This window comes from Petaurus breviceps, unplaced genomic scaffold, assembly GCF_028583685.1.
Source record: "Petaurus breviceps papuanus isolate PSGF00001 unplaced genomic scaffold, PetGlider_PUasm1.0 186, whole genome shotgun sequence".
Lineage (NCBI taxonomy): Eukaryota > Metazoa > Chordata > Mammalia > Diprotodontia > Petauridae > Petaurus > Petaurus breviceps.
The window spans coordinates 21634779-21648640 of NW_027185798.1; the positions used below are offsets into that span (position 1 = coordinate 21634779).

The 13862-nt window shown below is 46.3% G+C and overlaps 1 protein-coding gene across 9 annotated transcripts in view; it reads left to right on the plus strand.

Annotated features, from left to right (window-relative positions):
* Positions 1 to 13862, plus strand: part of MYO18A (myosin XVIIIA) — a 151764-nt gene that overhangs the window by 75722 nt on the left and 62180 nt on the right. For all 9 annotated transcript variants that reach the window (XM_069089762.1, XM_069089767.1, XM_069089770.1 and 6 more), the window contains 7 exons: positions 7139 to 7245; positions 7336 to 7512; positions 8675 to 8888; positions 9458 to 9600; positions 10702 to 10802; positions 13082 to 13145; positions 13529 to 13673. In XM_069089762.1, the coding sequence (XP_068945863.1) occupies positions 7139 to 7245; positions 7336 to 7512; positions 8675 to 8888; positions 9458 to 9600; positions 10702 to 10802; positions 13082 to 13145; positions 13529 to 13673 (951 nt within the window). The remainder of the gene's footprint in view (positions 1 to 7138; positions 7246 to 7335; positions 7513 to 8674; positions 8889 to 9457; positions 9601 to 10701; positions 10803 to 13081; positions 13146 to 13528; positions 13674 to 13862) is intronic.

The window sequence follows — 13862 nt, forward strand, 5'->3', positions numbered from 1 at the left end:
TTCCTTCCTTCCTCTCTCTCTCTCCCTCCCTCCCTCCCTTCCTTCCTATGGTTTCCTTCTAAACAAGACTAACCCTTCTATGTATTTGTACCTAGCTCCCATCCTTTTGTGGGCCTCAGTAAAGGGAAGGGGTTGACTTAGATACCCTCTACAGATTCTTTTCAACTCTAGATCTGTGATTGTGAATCTAAATCATTTCCCTTCTCTTGTCCTCAGTTTCCTCATCTGTAAAATAAGGGGGTTGAACTAGTTGACCCTAGAGGTTTTTTCCAGCTCTGAATTTATGCTCCAAGAAGCCATTTTTAAGTGGCTTTTATGCAGTAGACATTGTACTAGGTGCTAGAGATACAAAAACAAGAATGAAACCATCCCATCCCTCAAAGAACTTCTAAACTATTGGGGAAAAACCCTGAGCACCTATATACAAAATAAATACAAGATAATTTGTGGGGAGGTAGCATGTGTAGCTAGAGGGAATCAGGGAAGGCTTCCGGTAGGTGGTAACATTTGAGCTGAGCTTTGAAGGAACCTAGGGATTCTAAGTAATGAAGGTGAGGAGCAAAGAGAATACATTCCAAGATAGGGAACAGCCTAGGCAAAGGCATAGAGATGGGATATAGATTGTAGAACGCATAAAGGGAAATCACAAATGATGACTGATTACTCAGCCCTTCTCCTTCTTGTGTCTTCAGTCTTTTTCTGTCTTTGGGGTTGTCTCTCTGTCCCAAAGGAAACCTTTCCTTGATCCCACTGTCCCATTGGGCTACCATCCCATTTGTCTTTTTCCCCCTTCACTGCCTAAGCCTCTTGAATGAAGCATCCATACTGGCTGCCTCCATCTACTTGCCTTCAGCAGTCTGGTTTCCATCATCATTATTCTATAGAAACTACTCTGCCAGAGGTCCCCAGTCACATCCTTTCTGCCAAATCTAGGTCCCTCTTCTCATCCCGTATCCTCTGTGGTCTCTGTGCAACAGTAGATTCTGTTGACTCCTTTGATATATTTTCTTTCATCCCTTGACAATGCAATCTCTGGTTCTCACATCTTGCTGACATTTTCCCTTTCTTGTTTCCCGGTGTTCCTTCTTTCATTCTCTCTCATCTTTAATGCGAAGTTCAGCCTGGCTCTTTCCCTTGTCCTTCTGTGAGTCTCTTACCAGCACCCTCTCCTTTGGCGAGCCAGCCAGTCTCCTGGCTTCATGAGCAGATGACCCTTAGACCTGTGTCCAGCCTCAGGGCTTCCCTAAAGCTCCAGACTTGGCTTTCCCAACCAAGCACTGCACCTCCACACCTGAATGTCTGAGCTTAGGATGTCTAAAGCAGACACGTTATTGATGCTTGTGGATTAATGGATTGAATGATCCCTTTTATGATCTTCAGTTTTTCATTAATGACAATGCCCATAATATGTTTCTCTGTTGTCTCAACAGAGTGAATCCCAACTGAATTCTTCTTTTTAAATATTTTGATAATAGAATTTCAATATAATTGGTTTCTTTTTTAATCCTGTTGTTTTATGCTTTTAAAGCCATTCTTCTGAGAAGGGGTTCATAGGCTTCCCCAGGACACCCAAAGGAGTTCAGGACACAAAAATGTTACAAATCAAATTCCTGGGACTAGCCAATACCACATTGTTTCTTTTTAATTATGATTTATTTTACTATTATATTATATATTATTTATATTATTTATTATTATTATGATTTTAACAATCATCAACACACAAACATTTGACTATACAAAGAAAAATATGCATTGTATAAGAAACTGTAAGATTTGGGTTTGTACAGTTTTGTTTTGTTTTTTAGTTTATATTAGGTCTTACAAGTTAGTAACAAAGAAAGGCAGCAAGATGTATGTAGTAAGTAGTTGGCCTCAGAACCAGAAAGACCTGGGTTGAGTCTTACCTTTGATACAAACTGGCTTCATGACCCTGGGCAGTTCACATAACATCTCAGGGCCTCAAGCAATTCTTTAAGGCTGTAAATTACAGGGGGCAACTAAATGGTTGCTAATTGATGCAGTGTATAGAGCAGTGGGTTTAGAATCAGGAAGACTCATCTTCATGAATTCAAATCTCGCCCCAGATGCTTAGTGGCAGGGTGACCCTGGGCAAGTCATTTAACTCTCTTTGCTTCAGTTTCTTCATCTGTAAAATGAGCTGGAGAAGGAAGTGGCAAATCACTACAGTATCTCTCCCAAGGAAACTCCAAATGGGATCCAATAAAGAACCAGGCATGACTGAAACAACGCAGCAACATAAATTACAGAGAAAGTTCTTATCTTCATTGTAGAGTTCCTTATAGCATTGAAATTACCCAATCCCCAAGAATAAAATTGCCCTCTTTGTGTATCCTTCTGAATTTCTTGGACATAAGACATTTTTTATCCACTGGGTTTTCCCCATGTGGATGGTTGGGTCAAATTTTGATTGGTTATAAATCTCCTCTAGGAGGTGCAATAGTGTACCGGGCATTGGTACAGTCAACACAAACTCCTTGGCATATAGGAGTATCTGAAGGACCTTATCATTTTCAGGAAACCCCTCTTTTGTTTGAGCTCCACCCCCTTATTATCAAACATAGCAGTCTCAGTTACAGCATCTTTAAAGGAATTGTGTATGGTCTTAACATTTGCATGGGAAGCACCTTGTAGAAGAAGATCCCCCAAAGTAGCATTCAGCGCTACCAAATCAGATGTTTCTGTCTAGTCAACAGACAATTGACACAGTGGGAGCTGGTATTCTCTTCATCTTTCTGTCAATTCTGTGCCTGTCAAGACGTGTCCTCCTGCAGAATAATGTTTGTTGGGACTTCCTTTTTCATACATGGCCAATGATAGGTTTTATGTGACTACTTGGTTGTTACAAGCAGGGGCTTTTATTATTTTTCTAGTAGAGGGGATTTGTGAGGCAAGTGGGGGGTAGGGAGAGTGACATGAGAAAAAAAAGGAAGAAAAGAAAAAAAAGAGTTCATCAATGAATTATTAAAAAAAAATAAACACAAGAGAACAGAAGAAAGTCCAGAAGGGGACAGAGATAAGCAGGGCAATGTTGAAATTACAATGTTAAATTAAAAACAAACAAGCACAAAATCAAACCCAACTACAACAAGCTGTACTTAGCAGAGATTTACCATTTCCTGTGCTATCTTTTTCTGATCTTCTTTGTATGGTGCAGTGGAAAGAATACTGGTTTGGGAGTCAGAGGAGTCGTTCAGATTTTATTATTATTAGTTACCACCTGTGTAACCTTTGGCAAAATCATTTAACCTCCCTGGGTTCCAGTTTCCTCAACTATAAAATGAGGGAGTAGAATTAGACCTAGGTGACCTCTCTGGTTCCTTCTGGCTCTAAATTATAAGCCCATAGGTCACTTCTTCTTGGGTCTCAGTTTCCTTTCTTGTCTGTAAAAATAAGGGGGAGGCAGGCATGGTGATAGATGACTATAGTTCCTGCTATTTGGGAGGTTGAGATGGTGGATCATTTGAGTTCAGAAGCTTTGAGCTGTATGTCATTGTCATTTTCAGTCCTGTCCAATTCTTCCTGACCCCATTTGGGGTTTTTCCTGGCAAAGATATTGTAGTGATTTGCCATTTCCTTCTCCAGCTCGTTATACAGATGAGGAAACTGAGGCAGACAGGGTTAAGTGACTTACCCAGGGTCCCACAGCTAGTGTTTGAGGCTGGATTTGCACTTGGGTCTTCCTGACTCCAAGCCTGGTGCTGTATCCATTGCAGCACTGTAGGCAAAAAGCCAAACAATATCCTTGATAAGCATTTGAGAAGGGATGTGTGTGTGTGTGTGTGTGTTGTGTGTGTGTGTGTGTGTGTGTGTGTTTCCCATTAAAGATTCTGAAGATACGGGAAAGCAAGCACCCAACAACAGAGGAATTGCTTGACTTAACCGTGGTGCATTAATGTAATGGAATACTATAATGCAATTAAGAGCAGCAAGTTTGAGGAATATAAAGAAAGCCAGAAAGACCTTAATGAAATAACGCCAGGCTGGGGAAGCAGAGATGTGTGAACAAAGCGCACACTGGCACCATAGACCAGGGAAAGTGAATGAGAATGAACGGGCAAACACAGAATCCTGATGAGCCCTGGGAGGGAGTCGTGAAAAGGGCTTATGCTATTTTAGGCATTGAAATTAATGAATTTAAATGTAAATGATTACAAAGCCATTTTAATTACTTGTATTGATGTGTAATACTAAGTTTATAATCCTTTTTTTTTTTTTAAAGAGAGTAGTCACATGGATCGGTAGTTCTCCTGTTTTCTTAATTGCCTTTTCTTGGTAGTAGAAACATCTCATTTTGCTTTTAAGTGTTTGGTCACCTCCTTTCTTCTGGTTGTCTTGAGAATCCTGCCTTCGGCACCTTCCTTATCCCTCCAACATGAGCCTCCTCCATAATCTGGGCTGGTGCACAGCTGCTATTTCTCCCAATTCTGTTTTCTTTGGTTTTATCCATACCCACTATTGCCATATCGGTTTCCCTGAAAGACACATTTTAAAGGTGACTAAGTTGACTAACAGAGTTTAAAGTTGACTAATGGAGAGGCATCATGATGTCTGGTCTTGGAACTACAAAGATCTGGGTTCAAGTGCTGCTTCTGACACAGACTGACTTTGTGACTTGAGGCAAGTCGAATAACTTCTCCTTGTTCCCAGGATACTCTTCTGTGACAGAGATTGCTTTGGTAGAGTCTTCCTCAATGAAATTATAGAACTTATCCCATCTCTAACCCTAGTAACAAATTTAGATTCTGTCCTATGTAGCCAGGCTTGGATCACATCACTCCACTCCTCAAATACCTTCAATGGCTCCCTGTTGCCTACTGAATCAAGGCCCAAAATCTTAGCCAGGCATTACAGACCCTCTATGTACAATCTAGGTTCAGTGGATTTTCTAGCATTATCCCACTCTACTCCCTCTGATGGACTCTGGTTTTAGCCAAATTGATCTCTTACCGTCTCCCAAATAGGAGGCACTGTGGCATAGTAGATGGAGCCAGGAAGACCTGAGTTCAAATCCTGCCTCAGACATTTTTACTGGCTGTGTGACCCTGCACAAGTCACTTAACTCAACCTGTGTTGTCATCTGCAGAATGAGGGGGTCAGTCTTAGCGGTCTCTATAAGGCCCCTTCTAGATCTAAATCTATGATTCTGTGATCTTAAGTCATTGTGCCTTCCTGGGCCTCAGTTTCTTCATCTGTAAAATGGGGAAGTTGGACTCAGTGGCTTCCAGCACTAACTCTATAGTCCTTTTTTCTATATATCCCCTCCTCTGTATAGGTATATATGGTATAGGCAGAGAGCACATCCTCTCCCTGTTACTTCCTACGTGATGCATTGGGGTGTCTCTGTGAACTTTCATGGTGCATTAATATAATTGTTAGGAAATGTCTTCATCATTTATTATCTATTGTTATTCAGTGATTTATTATGGGATATGATGAGTGCCTGATAATTAGCATGTACCAAGCCCTCTAGAGTAATACAGTTTTCTCATGACTTACATTAATGTACCACCAAAAGCTGACCAACACAATCTGATTCCCTATATCCTATTGACTTGGGGCCCGTCTTTCAAGGCCCAGATCAAGTGACACCTTCTCTGGGAAGCCTCCCCTCAGCTTCAGGCACTTTTCACATCCTCATTTCTATTTGATTTACCTGTGTCTTTGTGTCATAGCCCCTACTGGATGGAAGGCAGAGACCATGCCTTGTTTATCCCGGCATTTTCCCTGTGCCCAGCATGGTGCTGCCAGTTCAGTCTTTTGTTAGCTTCTGTCTGGCTCCCCGTCTCTTTCCTCCTACAGCTGTCTCTCAGGTGCAAGTTCTTGTCACCACTGACCGGTACTGTTGCTTAGCCTTCTGAATTACCCTCCCTTACCTCAAGTCTTTTCCTTCAGCAATCTCTCCCTCACCCAGATACCAACTGTTGGCCCTAAAGTGTAGGTCTGACTATGGCACCTCACTTACTCAAGGAGCTCCAATGGCTCCCTCTTATCACAGGATCAAATATAGAAGCCTCTCTTTGGCTTACGGAGCCCCTCACAACTTGGCTCCTTTCCTGCCTTTCTGATCTTTTACATTTTGCCCTCCCCTGTATACTCTGATGGTCATCTCTCATCTTTATCTATGACTTTTAGCATCCCCGACTTCCTTCAAGACTTGGTTCAAATCCTACTTTTGTAGGGCTCTTTTTTATTTTTTCAATTATGTGTAAAATATTTTTAAACATTCATTTTTAAAAATTTTGAGTTCCAAATGCTCTCCCTCCCTCCCCTGCCCCTTCATTGAGAAGGCAAGCAATCTGATATAGGTTATACATGTGCAGGCATGCAAAACATATTTCCATATTAGTCATGTTGTAAAAAAAAAAACACAGACCAAGAAAAATAAAGAAAGTAAAAAAAAAAAACGTGCTTCAATCTGCATTCAGATTCCATCAGTTTTTTCTCTGGAAGTGGATTGCATTTTTCATAATAGTTACTTTGGAACTGTCTTATATCATTGTTTTGCTGAGAAGAGTTAAGTCATTCACAGTTTATCAGTGTTACAATGTTGCTGTCACTCTGTACAATGGTCTCCTGGTTCTGTTCATTTCACTCTGCATCAGTTCATCTAAGTCTTCCTAGGTTTTTCTTTTCTCTTTTCTTTTTCGCTTTTTGGAGGGGGGAAGACAGGGCAATTGGGGTTAAGTGACTTGCCCAAGTGAGTGTTAAGTGTCTGAGGCTGAATTTGAGCTCAGGTCCTGCTGACTCTAGGGCCAGTATTCTATTCACTGTGCTACCTAGCCGCCCCTCTTTCCAGGTTTTTCTGAGGGCATCTTGCTCATCATTTCTTATAGCACAATAATATTCCATCACAATCACACCACAACTTTTCAGCCTTTCCCCAGTTGATGGGTAAGGGTCTTAGGTCCCCTTGACACCTTTGTTCTCTTTTTCCTCCAAGATTCCTTTCCATCTACTCTGATTACATTTTGTCTGTACAGTTATTTGCACATTGTCTTCCCTTTTAGAATGTGAGCTCCTTGAGGGCAGGGAGCTTGTTTTTGCCTTTCTCCAGAGATTAGTACAGTGCCTGACGCTTAGTACTTAATAGATGCTTGTTCCTCTTCCTGTATAGCCAGCCAACTGAAGTCAGAGGAGTTAAGTCTACCTGAGGGGAAGGTCCGAGTAAAACTGGATCATGATGGGACCATACTGGACGTGGATGAGGATGACGTGGAGAAGGTACAGGGCAGGCAGGGGCCTAGAGATGGGGACTGCTTGGCTCTCATGAGAGGTGGGCGTAAATGCTTCATGTTTCTCCCTTTCCTCTAGGCCAATGCCCCATCCTGTGAACGACTGGAAGACCTGGCCTCCCTGGTGTACCTCAATGAGTCGAGTGTCTTGCACACCCTCCGCCAGCGTTACGGGGCCAGCCTGCTGCACACATATGCTGGCCCCAGCTTGCTCATCCTCAGCCCCCGAGGGGCCCCTGCAATGTACTCTGAGAAGGTATGGGCCAGATGTCCTCCCTCCCAGCATTCCCACCCTGTCTCTCCATTCATAACCCTAGCATCTCTCCAGCGTCTTCTTGTCTGGCTCTCTCTTCCAATCTGCTTGTCTGGCTTCCCGTCAAAAAGCAGAGAAGACAAAAGGGTTTTTTTCAAATACCCAACCCCAGGATGAGACCTTATGTCTGTCTAATGACTGCATTTCCATTCATTGCCTAGGCTCAGGCACAGGGAGGAAGAAGGGAAAGGAAGGTGGGAGGGGAAAGGAAGGTGGGAGGGGAGAGGAAGAGGGAGAGGGAGAGAGAGAGACAGAGACAGAGACAGAGAGACACAGAGAGAGAGAGAGAGAGAGAGAGAGAGAGAGAGAGAGGGAGAGACAGAGAGAGAGACAGAGAGAGAGAGAATGATAATAAATTTTTAGTATGTGTCAGGCACTGCAAGCCTTGGGAGTAAAAATCCAAGCAAGAAATTCCTTGCCCTCAAAAAGCTTATATTCTAATTCTGGAAGATATAAAGGGAAGCTGGAGGGGTGAAGTGGAAAACAGGGATGAGGGTGGGACATGGTGTGAGGATGGCTTGGAAGTGATATGTATGGTTGTTTGGTTTATACAAGGTAAAGTTAACTTTCCTATCAGAGCCAGAGAATCCAGGAGTAGGACCCAAGTTTCCAAGAACCGGTCTGGATAGAGGTGGGGGTAGAGATGAGGATGATGGCCAGAGTAGGCAGCACAGTGGTGAGATGGCCCAGGAGGGGGCATGGAGGCTGGTCTCTGCCTAGATATCAGAGCTGGGGGACCCAGGTGGAGCCCAGGGCTTCATTGTTGGGTAAGGAGAGGTAGGAAATGAAGCTGATAGTCAGTATAGGCAGCATGGTGAGATGTCTGGGAGGGGTAGAAGGCCTGGGTTCAAATCCTGTTTCTGATGCTTACTACCTTTGTGACCTTGGGCAAGTCCCAACCTCCCTGGGTCTCTATTTCTTCATCTGTAAGATGAAGGGCTTGAAGTAAATGACCTTTATGGTCTCTTCCAGCTCTGAGTCTATGATTCTGTGGCCTGGACATCCTCCTTTCAACTTGAAAGCTCTAATGCTGAGCCCTTGGACAGTGGAGTGTTCCCAGGGACTCCAGGTCTGATGTTCTCTCCTCTTTCCTCTCTCCCGCAAGGTGATGCACATGTTCAAAGGGTGCCGGCGGGAGGAGATGGCGCCCCACATCTATACTGTGGCACAGACGGCATACCGTGCCATGCTCATGAACCGTCAGGACCAGTCTATCATCTTATTGGGCAGCAGCGGAAGTGGCAAGACTGCTAGCTGCCAGCATCTGGTGCAATACCTGGCCACCATCGCGGGCACCAGCGGGAACAAGGTGTTCTCTGGTGAGGCGGAGGGCAGGCCCCAAGCTTGCATGCTGGGGAAGTGAGCGGGATGTGGGGAGAAGAGGCCAAGCTTCTCTGCTGTCACTCTGTGATTCTGCTTCGGCACCAGCCTGGCACAATAAGCCTTTGCTTCTGAGATGGCAAAGTGGGGTGTCTCCCAGGGATCCATCCATCCCCTTCTGTACAACAGGAAGGCAGTGGGTACTGGGCTTGGCAGTGGGAAGGGTTGGGCTTGAGTCCTGCCTCAGGCACTGGTTTGACCTTGGTCAAATTACTCAAATTCCTGCAAAATGGAGTTGGATTTGATGACCTCTGAGGTCCCTCCTGTCTCTGTATCTAAAATCCTATAATCCCTAATAGGCTGACTGCAAGCTGGTCCATTTGCCATGTCTGGTTTTCCCCAGTCTGCCCTGTAAGCTCGATGGGTTCTTGAGGAGCAAGTTTGGGTCAGGGGCCAGCATGGCTCCTCTGAGACATTGTCTGGCCTTATGTGTCCACACTTTCCTCCCCACATGCCCTCCTTGTCCCATTCCCTGTGTCCTCATGTTTCTCTGATTTGCCCTTCACAGTGGAGAAGTGGCAGGCTTTGTACACTGTCCTGGAAGCCTTTGGGAACAGCCCTACCATCATGAATGGCAATGCTACCCGCTTCTCTCAGATCCTCTCACTGGACTTTGACCAAGCTGGCCAGGTGGCCTCAGCCTCTGTTCAGGTGAGAGGAGACCCCCCTGCCCCTGGACCAGAGGTTTGGAGAAAAGAAGGCTTAGCCTTGATGTCTTGATCTGGTGGGGTTAGGAGCATGGTGGCTAGAAATTGGTGATCTATCTACAGCTTTTATTTTGTTGAATGCGGGCCCATTATCTGGGCCTTCAGATCCTCCATCACGGACACAGGCAGCCCATGAGCACACCCCAGTTAATACAGCCTTCCCTCCTCTAGGGGCTGCTCCATTGAAGTATATATGGGATGTCAGATCTGTGGCCCCAGTTCCCTTCACCCAGTTAGGATCAGGTCCTTGGAAAATGATAGAGATCAGCTCCCTTAGAGACTCTTAACTCCCTCTTACTTCTACCCCCTTCATCCCCATGATGCTTGATGGAACCTGGAGATACATGAGGTTTTGTCAGTTGCCCCCCTCACCCATATCCTCAGCTCAACACCAGTAACTGACTGGTCTCGGTATCATTTACACCTAGTGCTGAGTAGAGTCATGGTTTGTCATGGACCACATGGACCACGTTCCATCCCCGCCAAATGGCCACAGCACTTCTGTTCTCTGAAGAAGGGTGGTCCTCATGGGTTAGGAGGTGCCACGGGACTCAGCTTTGAGATCTGAGTGACTAACCATCTCTTCTGTTTTGGGTCCCAGGCCAAGGCTTGGGGCAGCTATGTAGCATGACGTAGAGGGCTGGATCTGGAGTCAGGAAGGCCTGAGTTCTAATCCTTCCTCAAGTGTTTATTAACTATGTGACCCTGGGCAAAGTCACCTGTCTGCCTTACTTTTCTCATTTGTAAAATGAGAGTGACAATAGCACCTCCCTCCCAAGGTTGTTGTGAGGACTAAATCATCATATTTGTAAAGGACCTTGCAAACCTTCAAGTGCTAGCTGTTGTTATTGTTACTGTTATTATTATTGTTATTCTTAACAAAAGCTCTGGCCGGCACTGCCTCTGATGGCAGAGTTGGCATGTCTCTTGAGAGCCAGATGGGGTGCCCTGTCCTTTGGTAGCAGCCCTTTCTGGTGAAGGATTCGGGGAGGTGGGGAGCACTTGCTGGACTGGACCCACCTCCCTATCCTGTCCTTTCTTGTAGACGATGCTGCTCGAGAAGCTCCGAGTCGCCCGGCGCCCATCCAATGAAGCCACCTTCAATGTCTTCTACTACTTACTGGCCTGCGGAGATAGCACCCTTAGGTGAGACAGGATGGGTGTTTGGGAAAAGAGAGCGCCCCTCACCAGAGGATCGGGCCCCTGAACTTTGGCCCTTGGGTAGATCAACTTTCATTTCTGGGCTGTCCCTTCCTGTGTTTGAAGCAGTAAAAGATATGGAAAAAACTGTGGGGAAAGAAAAAGATATGGGAATCTGAGTAAGGACTGTAAGTATATCATGTGATATAGGAGGAGAATGTTTGGGACTAAGGAGGAGATGGTTCCATATCTGGAAGGCTGTGTTCAGTTCTGGACTACACAGCTTAGGAAGGACATTTATTAACTTGAGGACAACCAGGGTGGTGAAGGACCAGTGCCTGACAATAGATGGTTATTGATTGACTGACTAGTTGAGTGAGGTCGTGCCTTGTAAGAATATATAAGAAGGAAATGGAGACAGAGAAAGATTCAGGGCAACATTGTAGGGGTCTTCAAGTTTTTAAAGAACGATTGTGTAGAAGGTGGCATAGTGGATAGAGAGTTAGCCTTGAAGCCAGAAAGACCTGAGTTCCCACCTCTGCCTCCTACTGACTCTGTGACCCCAGGAAAGTCATTTATGTCCAATACTCTTGGTAAGACTCAGATTCTTTTTTGTTTTAGGGGGGAAGGCAGGGCAATTGGGGTTAAGTGACTTGCCCAAGGTCACACAGCTAGTGTGTCAAGTGTCTGAGGCCAGATTTGAACTCAGGTCGTCCTGACTCCGAGGCTGGTGCTCTATTCACTGCACCACCTAGCTGCCCTGTGACCTGAATTCTTAACCTCTGTCTGTGCTATGGACCACTTTGGCTATCTGGGGAAGCTCTTCATCCACCTCAGGTTAAGGACCCTGGCTCGAAGATTCTAAGATGCTGCCCTCTATTGATAGAGAAAGTGTCCTCACCTAGCAGTTACCTAGAGCAATGGAAGCACAGGTCCAGCCTGGCCTATCCTTAGAGGGTTTAGAGTCTAAATCCTTTTTATTAAGGGGATTTGTTCTATGAAGTTTGGATTCAGGCAAAGGGCCGCACCTGAGGACCTAGAGGCCTTGAGGCTGCAGGTTCCCCAGCCCTAGCTGCAGAGGGCTGAACTGGTAGTGGCCAGTGGAAGTTGCCGAGAAGCAGATTTAGGAGTCAATTGAGGCAGATGTAAGGAAGCTAAGGCCTTCCCCAAAATGGGTTCAGCTGCCTCTGGAGGCCGTGGGCTCCCCCTCACTTCCAACAGAGGCTTTGGGGGGTCAGGCAGGCTGCTCTCGGAGGTCACTTCCAGTTCAGAGGTTCAGTGAGCCATGTGACAAAACCTCAAGTGTGCCTTTTGATCGCATAGAGGGACAGGAGGGACTCGGAGGCCGTGGGTGGTTGCTCCCATGTCCTCTTCTTCCCCCTCAGCTCTTAGTGCCACAGTGGTCACGACTGCAGTTTTTCTTATTTCCCAGGCAGCACGGATGTGCCACTCCATTCAGCAGGCACCTACTATGTGCCAGGCACCGGGGATATAGAGACAAAAAAATGACATAATCCCGACCCTCAACGAGCTCACATTCTACTCGGGGGATATGACGCAGAGCCACAGGATTTGGGATTGGGAAGGGACCTCAGTGACCATCTAGTCTAACTCACACATGAAAAGAATTCTCTCTTAATGCCCTGACAAATGGCTGTCCAGCCATGTGTGCAACAATAAGTAGAAGCAAAGTAATTTGATAAGAGAGAAGCCACTAAATTGGGGGAATCAGGGCCACTTACCTGGGTGACTTTGGGTGACTCATTAACCCCTCTAAGCCTCACTTTCCTCATCTGTGAGGGGGTTGGATTTGATGACCTGCTTAGCTTCCTTCCAGCTCTAAATCTATGAGTCATCTGGGCATCTTGAAGCAAGGTCACAACCTATTGGGGGTTCTCTCCCACACCACCCCAGGCACACAGCTCCTGCCTTCTGAGAGCCTTCTGGGACATAGAGGGCACTCGTTCCATAAGAGGCCTTGGCTGTGGGGCCCAGGGCACCCCCCACTGGACATCCAGAACAGATGGTCCCCTCCGGCCCTAGATCTATGACCCTTAGGACTGAAGGCGTCATGGAGGTGGCAGGCTTGGCTGGGCAGCACTGGCAACATCTGTTTCAGGTGACTGGGCACCTCATGGGAGAAAGGAGGTGGGATCTGAAAGTAGGGGCGCTGTGCTGTCTGGATAGATAGAACTTAGGAGTCTAGAAGCTGTTTAGACCTTGACCGTAAGAAGACCTTGACGTGTCTATCCTGACCGGTGCTAATGCCAAGTTTACACCCACAGGACAGAACTACACTTCAACCACCTGGCAGAGAACAATGTGTTTGGGATCGTGCCCTTGTCCAAGGTGAGGTAGCCCCAGGGGCTGGAAGCTTGTTTGGCAGGGCTTGGAGTGGGCATCCCTGGTTAGGCATGCAGGAGTCATATTTGATGACCTCTGAAGTACTTTCTAATTCAAAATCTATTTTGGTCAAGTCACTTAAATTTTTCTGGGTCTCAGTTTCCCCATCTGTAAAATGAGAAGGTCCTGCCTAGATGCCACTTGTAGGGCCGCTCTGTTCTAAACGTGACTCTTTCCAGGGGCCTAGCAGCCACTGGTCTTCCTGCCCTTTCAAGTCAGACTCTGGGTCCCGGGCTCTCCCCAGGTCTTCCTACCCTGGTGAGGAAGGCCCACTTCCATTCTGCGCTGCCATGGCCCTGGTGCCAATAAGCCTTGTCACTCCCCTATAGCCCGAGGAGAAGCAGAAGGCCGCCCAGCAGTTCAGCAAGCTGCAGGCTGCCATGAAGGTTCTGGGCATCTCCCCCGATGAGCAGAAGGCCTGTTGGTTCATCCTGGCCGCCATCTACCACCTGGGGGCTGCAGGTGCCACCAAAGGTAAATGACCATTGGACAAAGCTGACCTCACTCGGGTGGGAGAGCCGTAAGCCCGAGATCCAAAGGACCCTGGTTCCATCTAGGGAGTCCCCAGAAGTTTTAAGAGATGCCATGGCCTTGAAGTCAGGAAGCTCAGGCCTGACCCTTACTAGCCTTGTGACTCTGGAAAATCCCTTCCTCCCTCTTGGC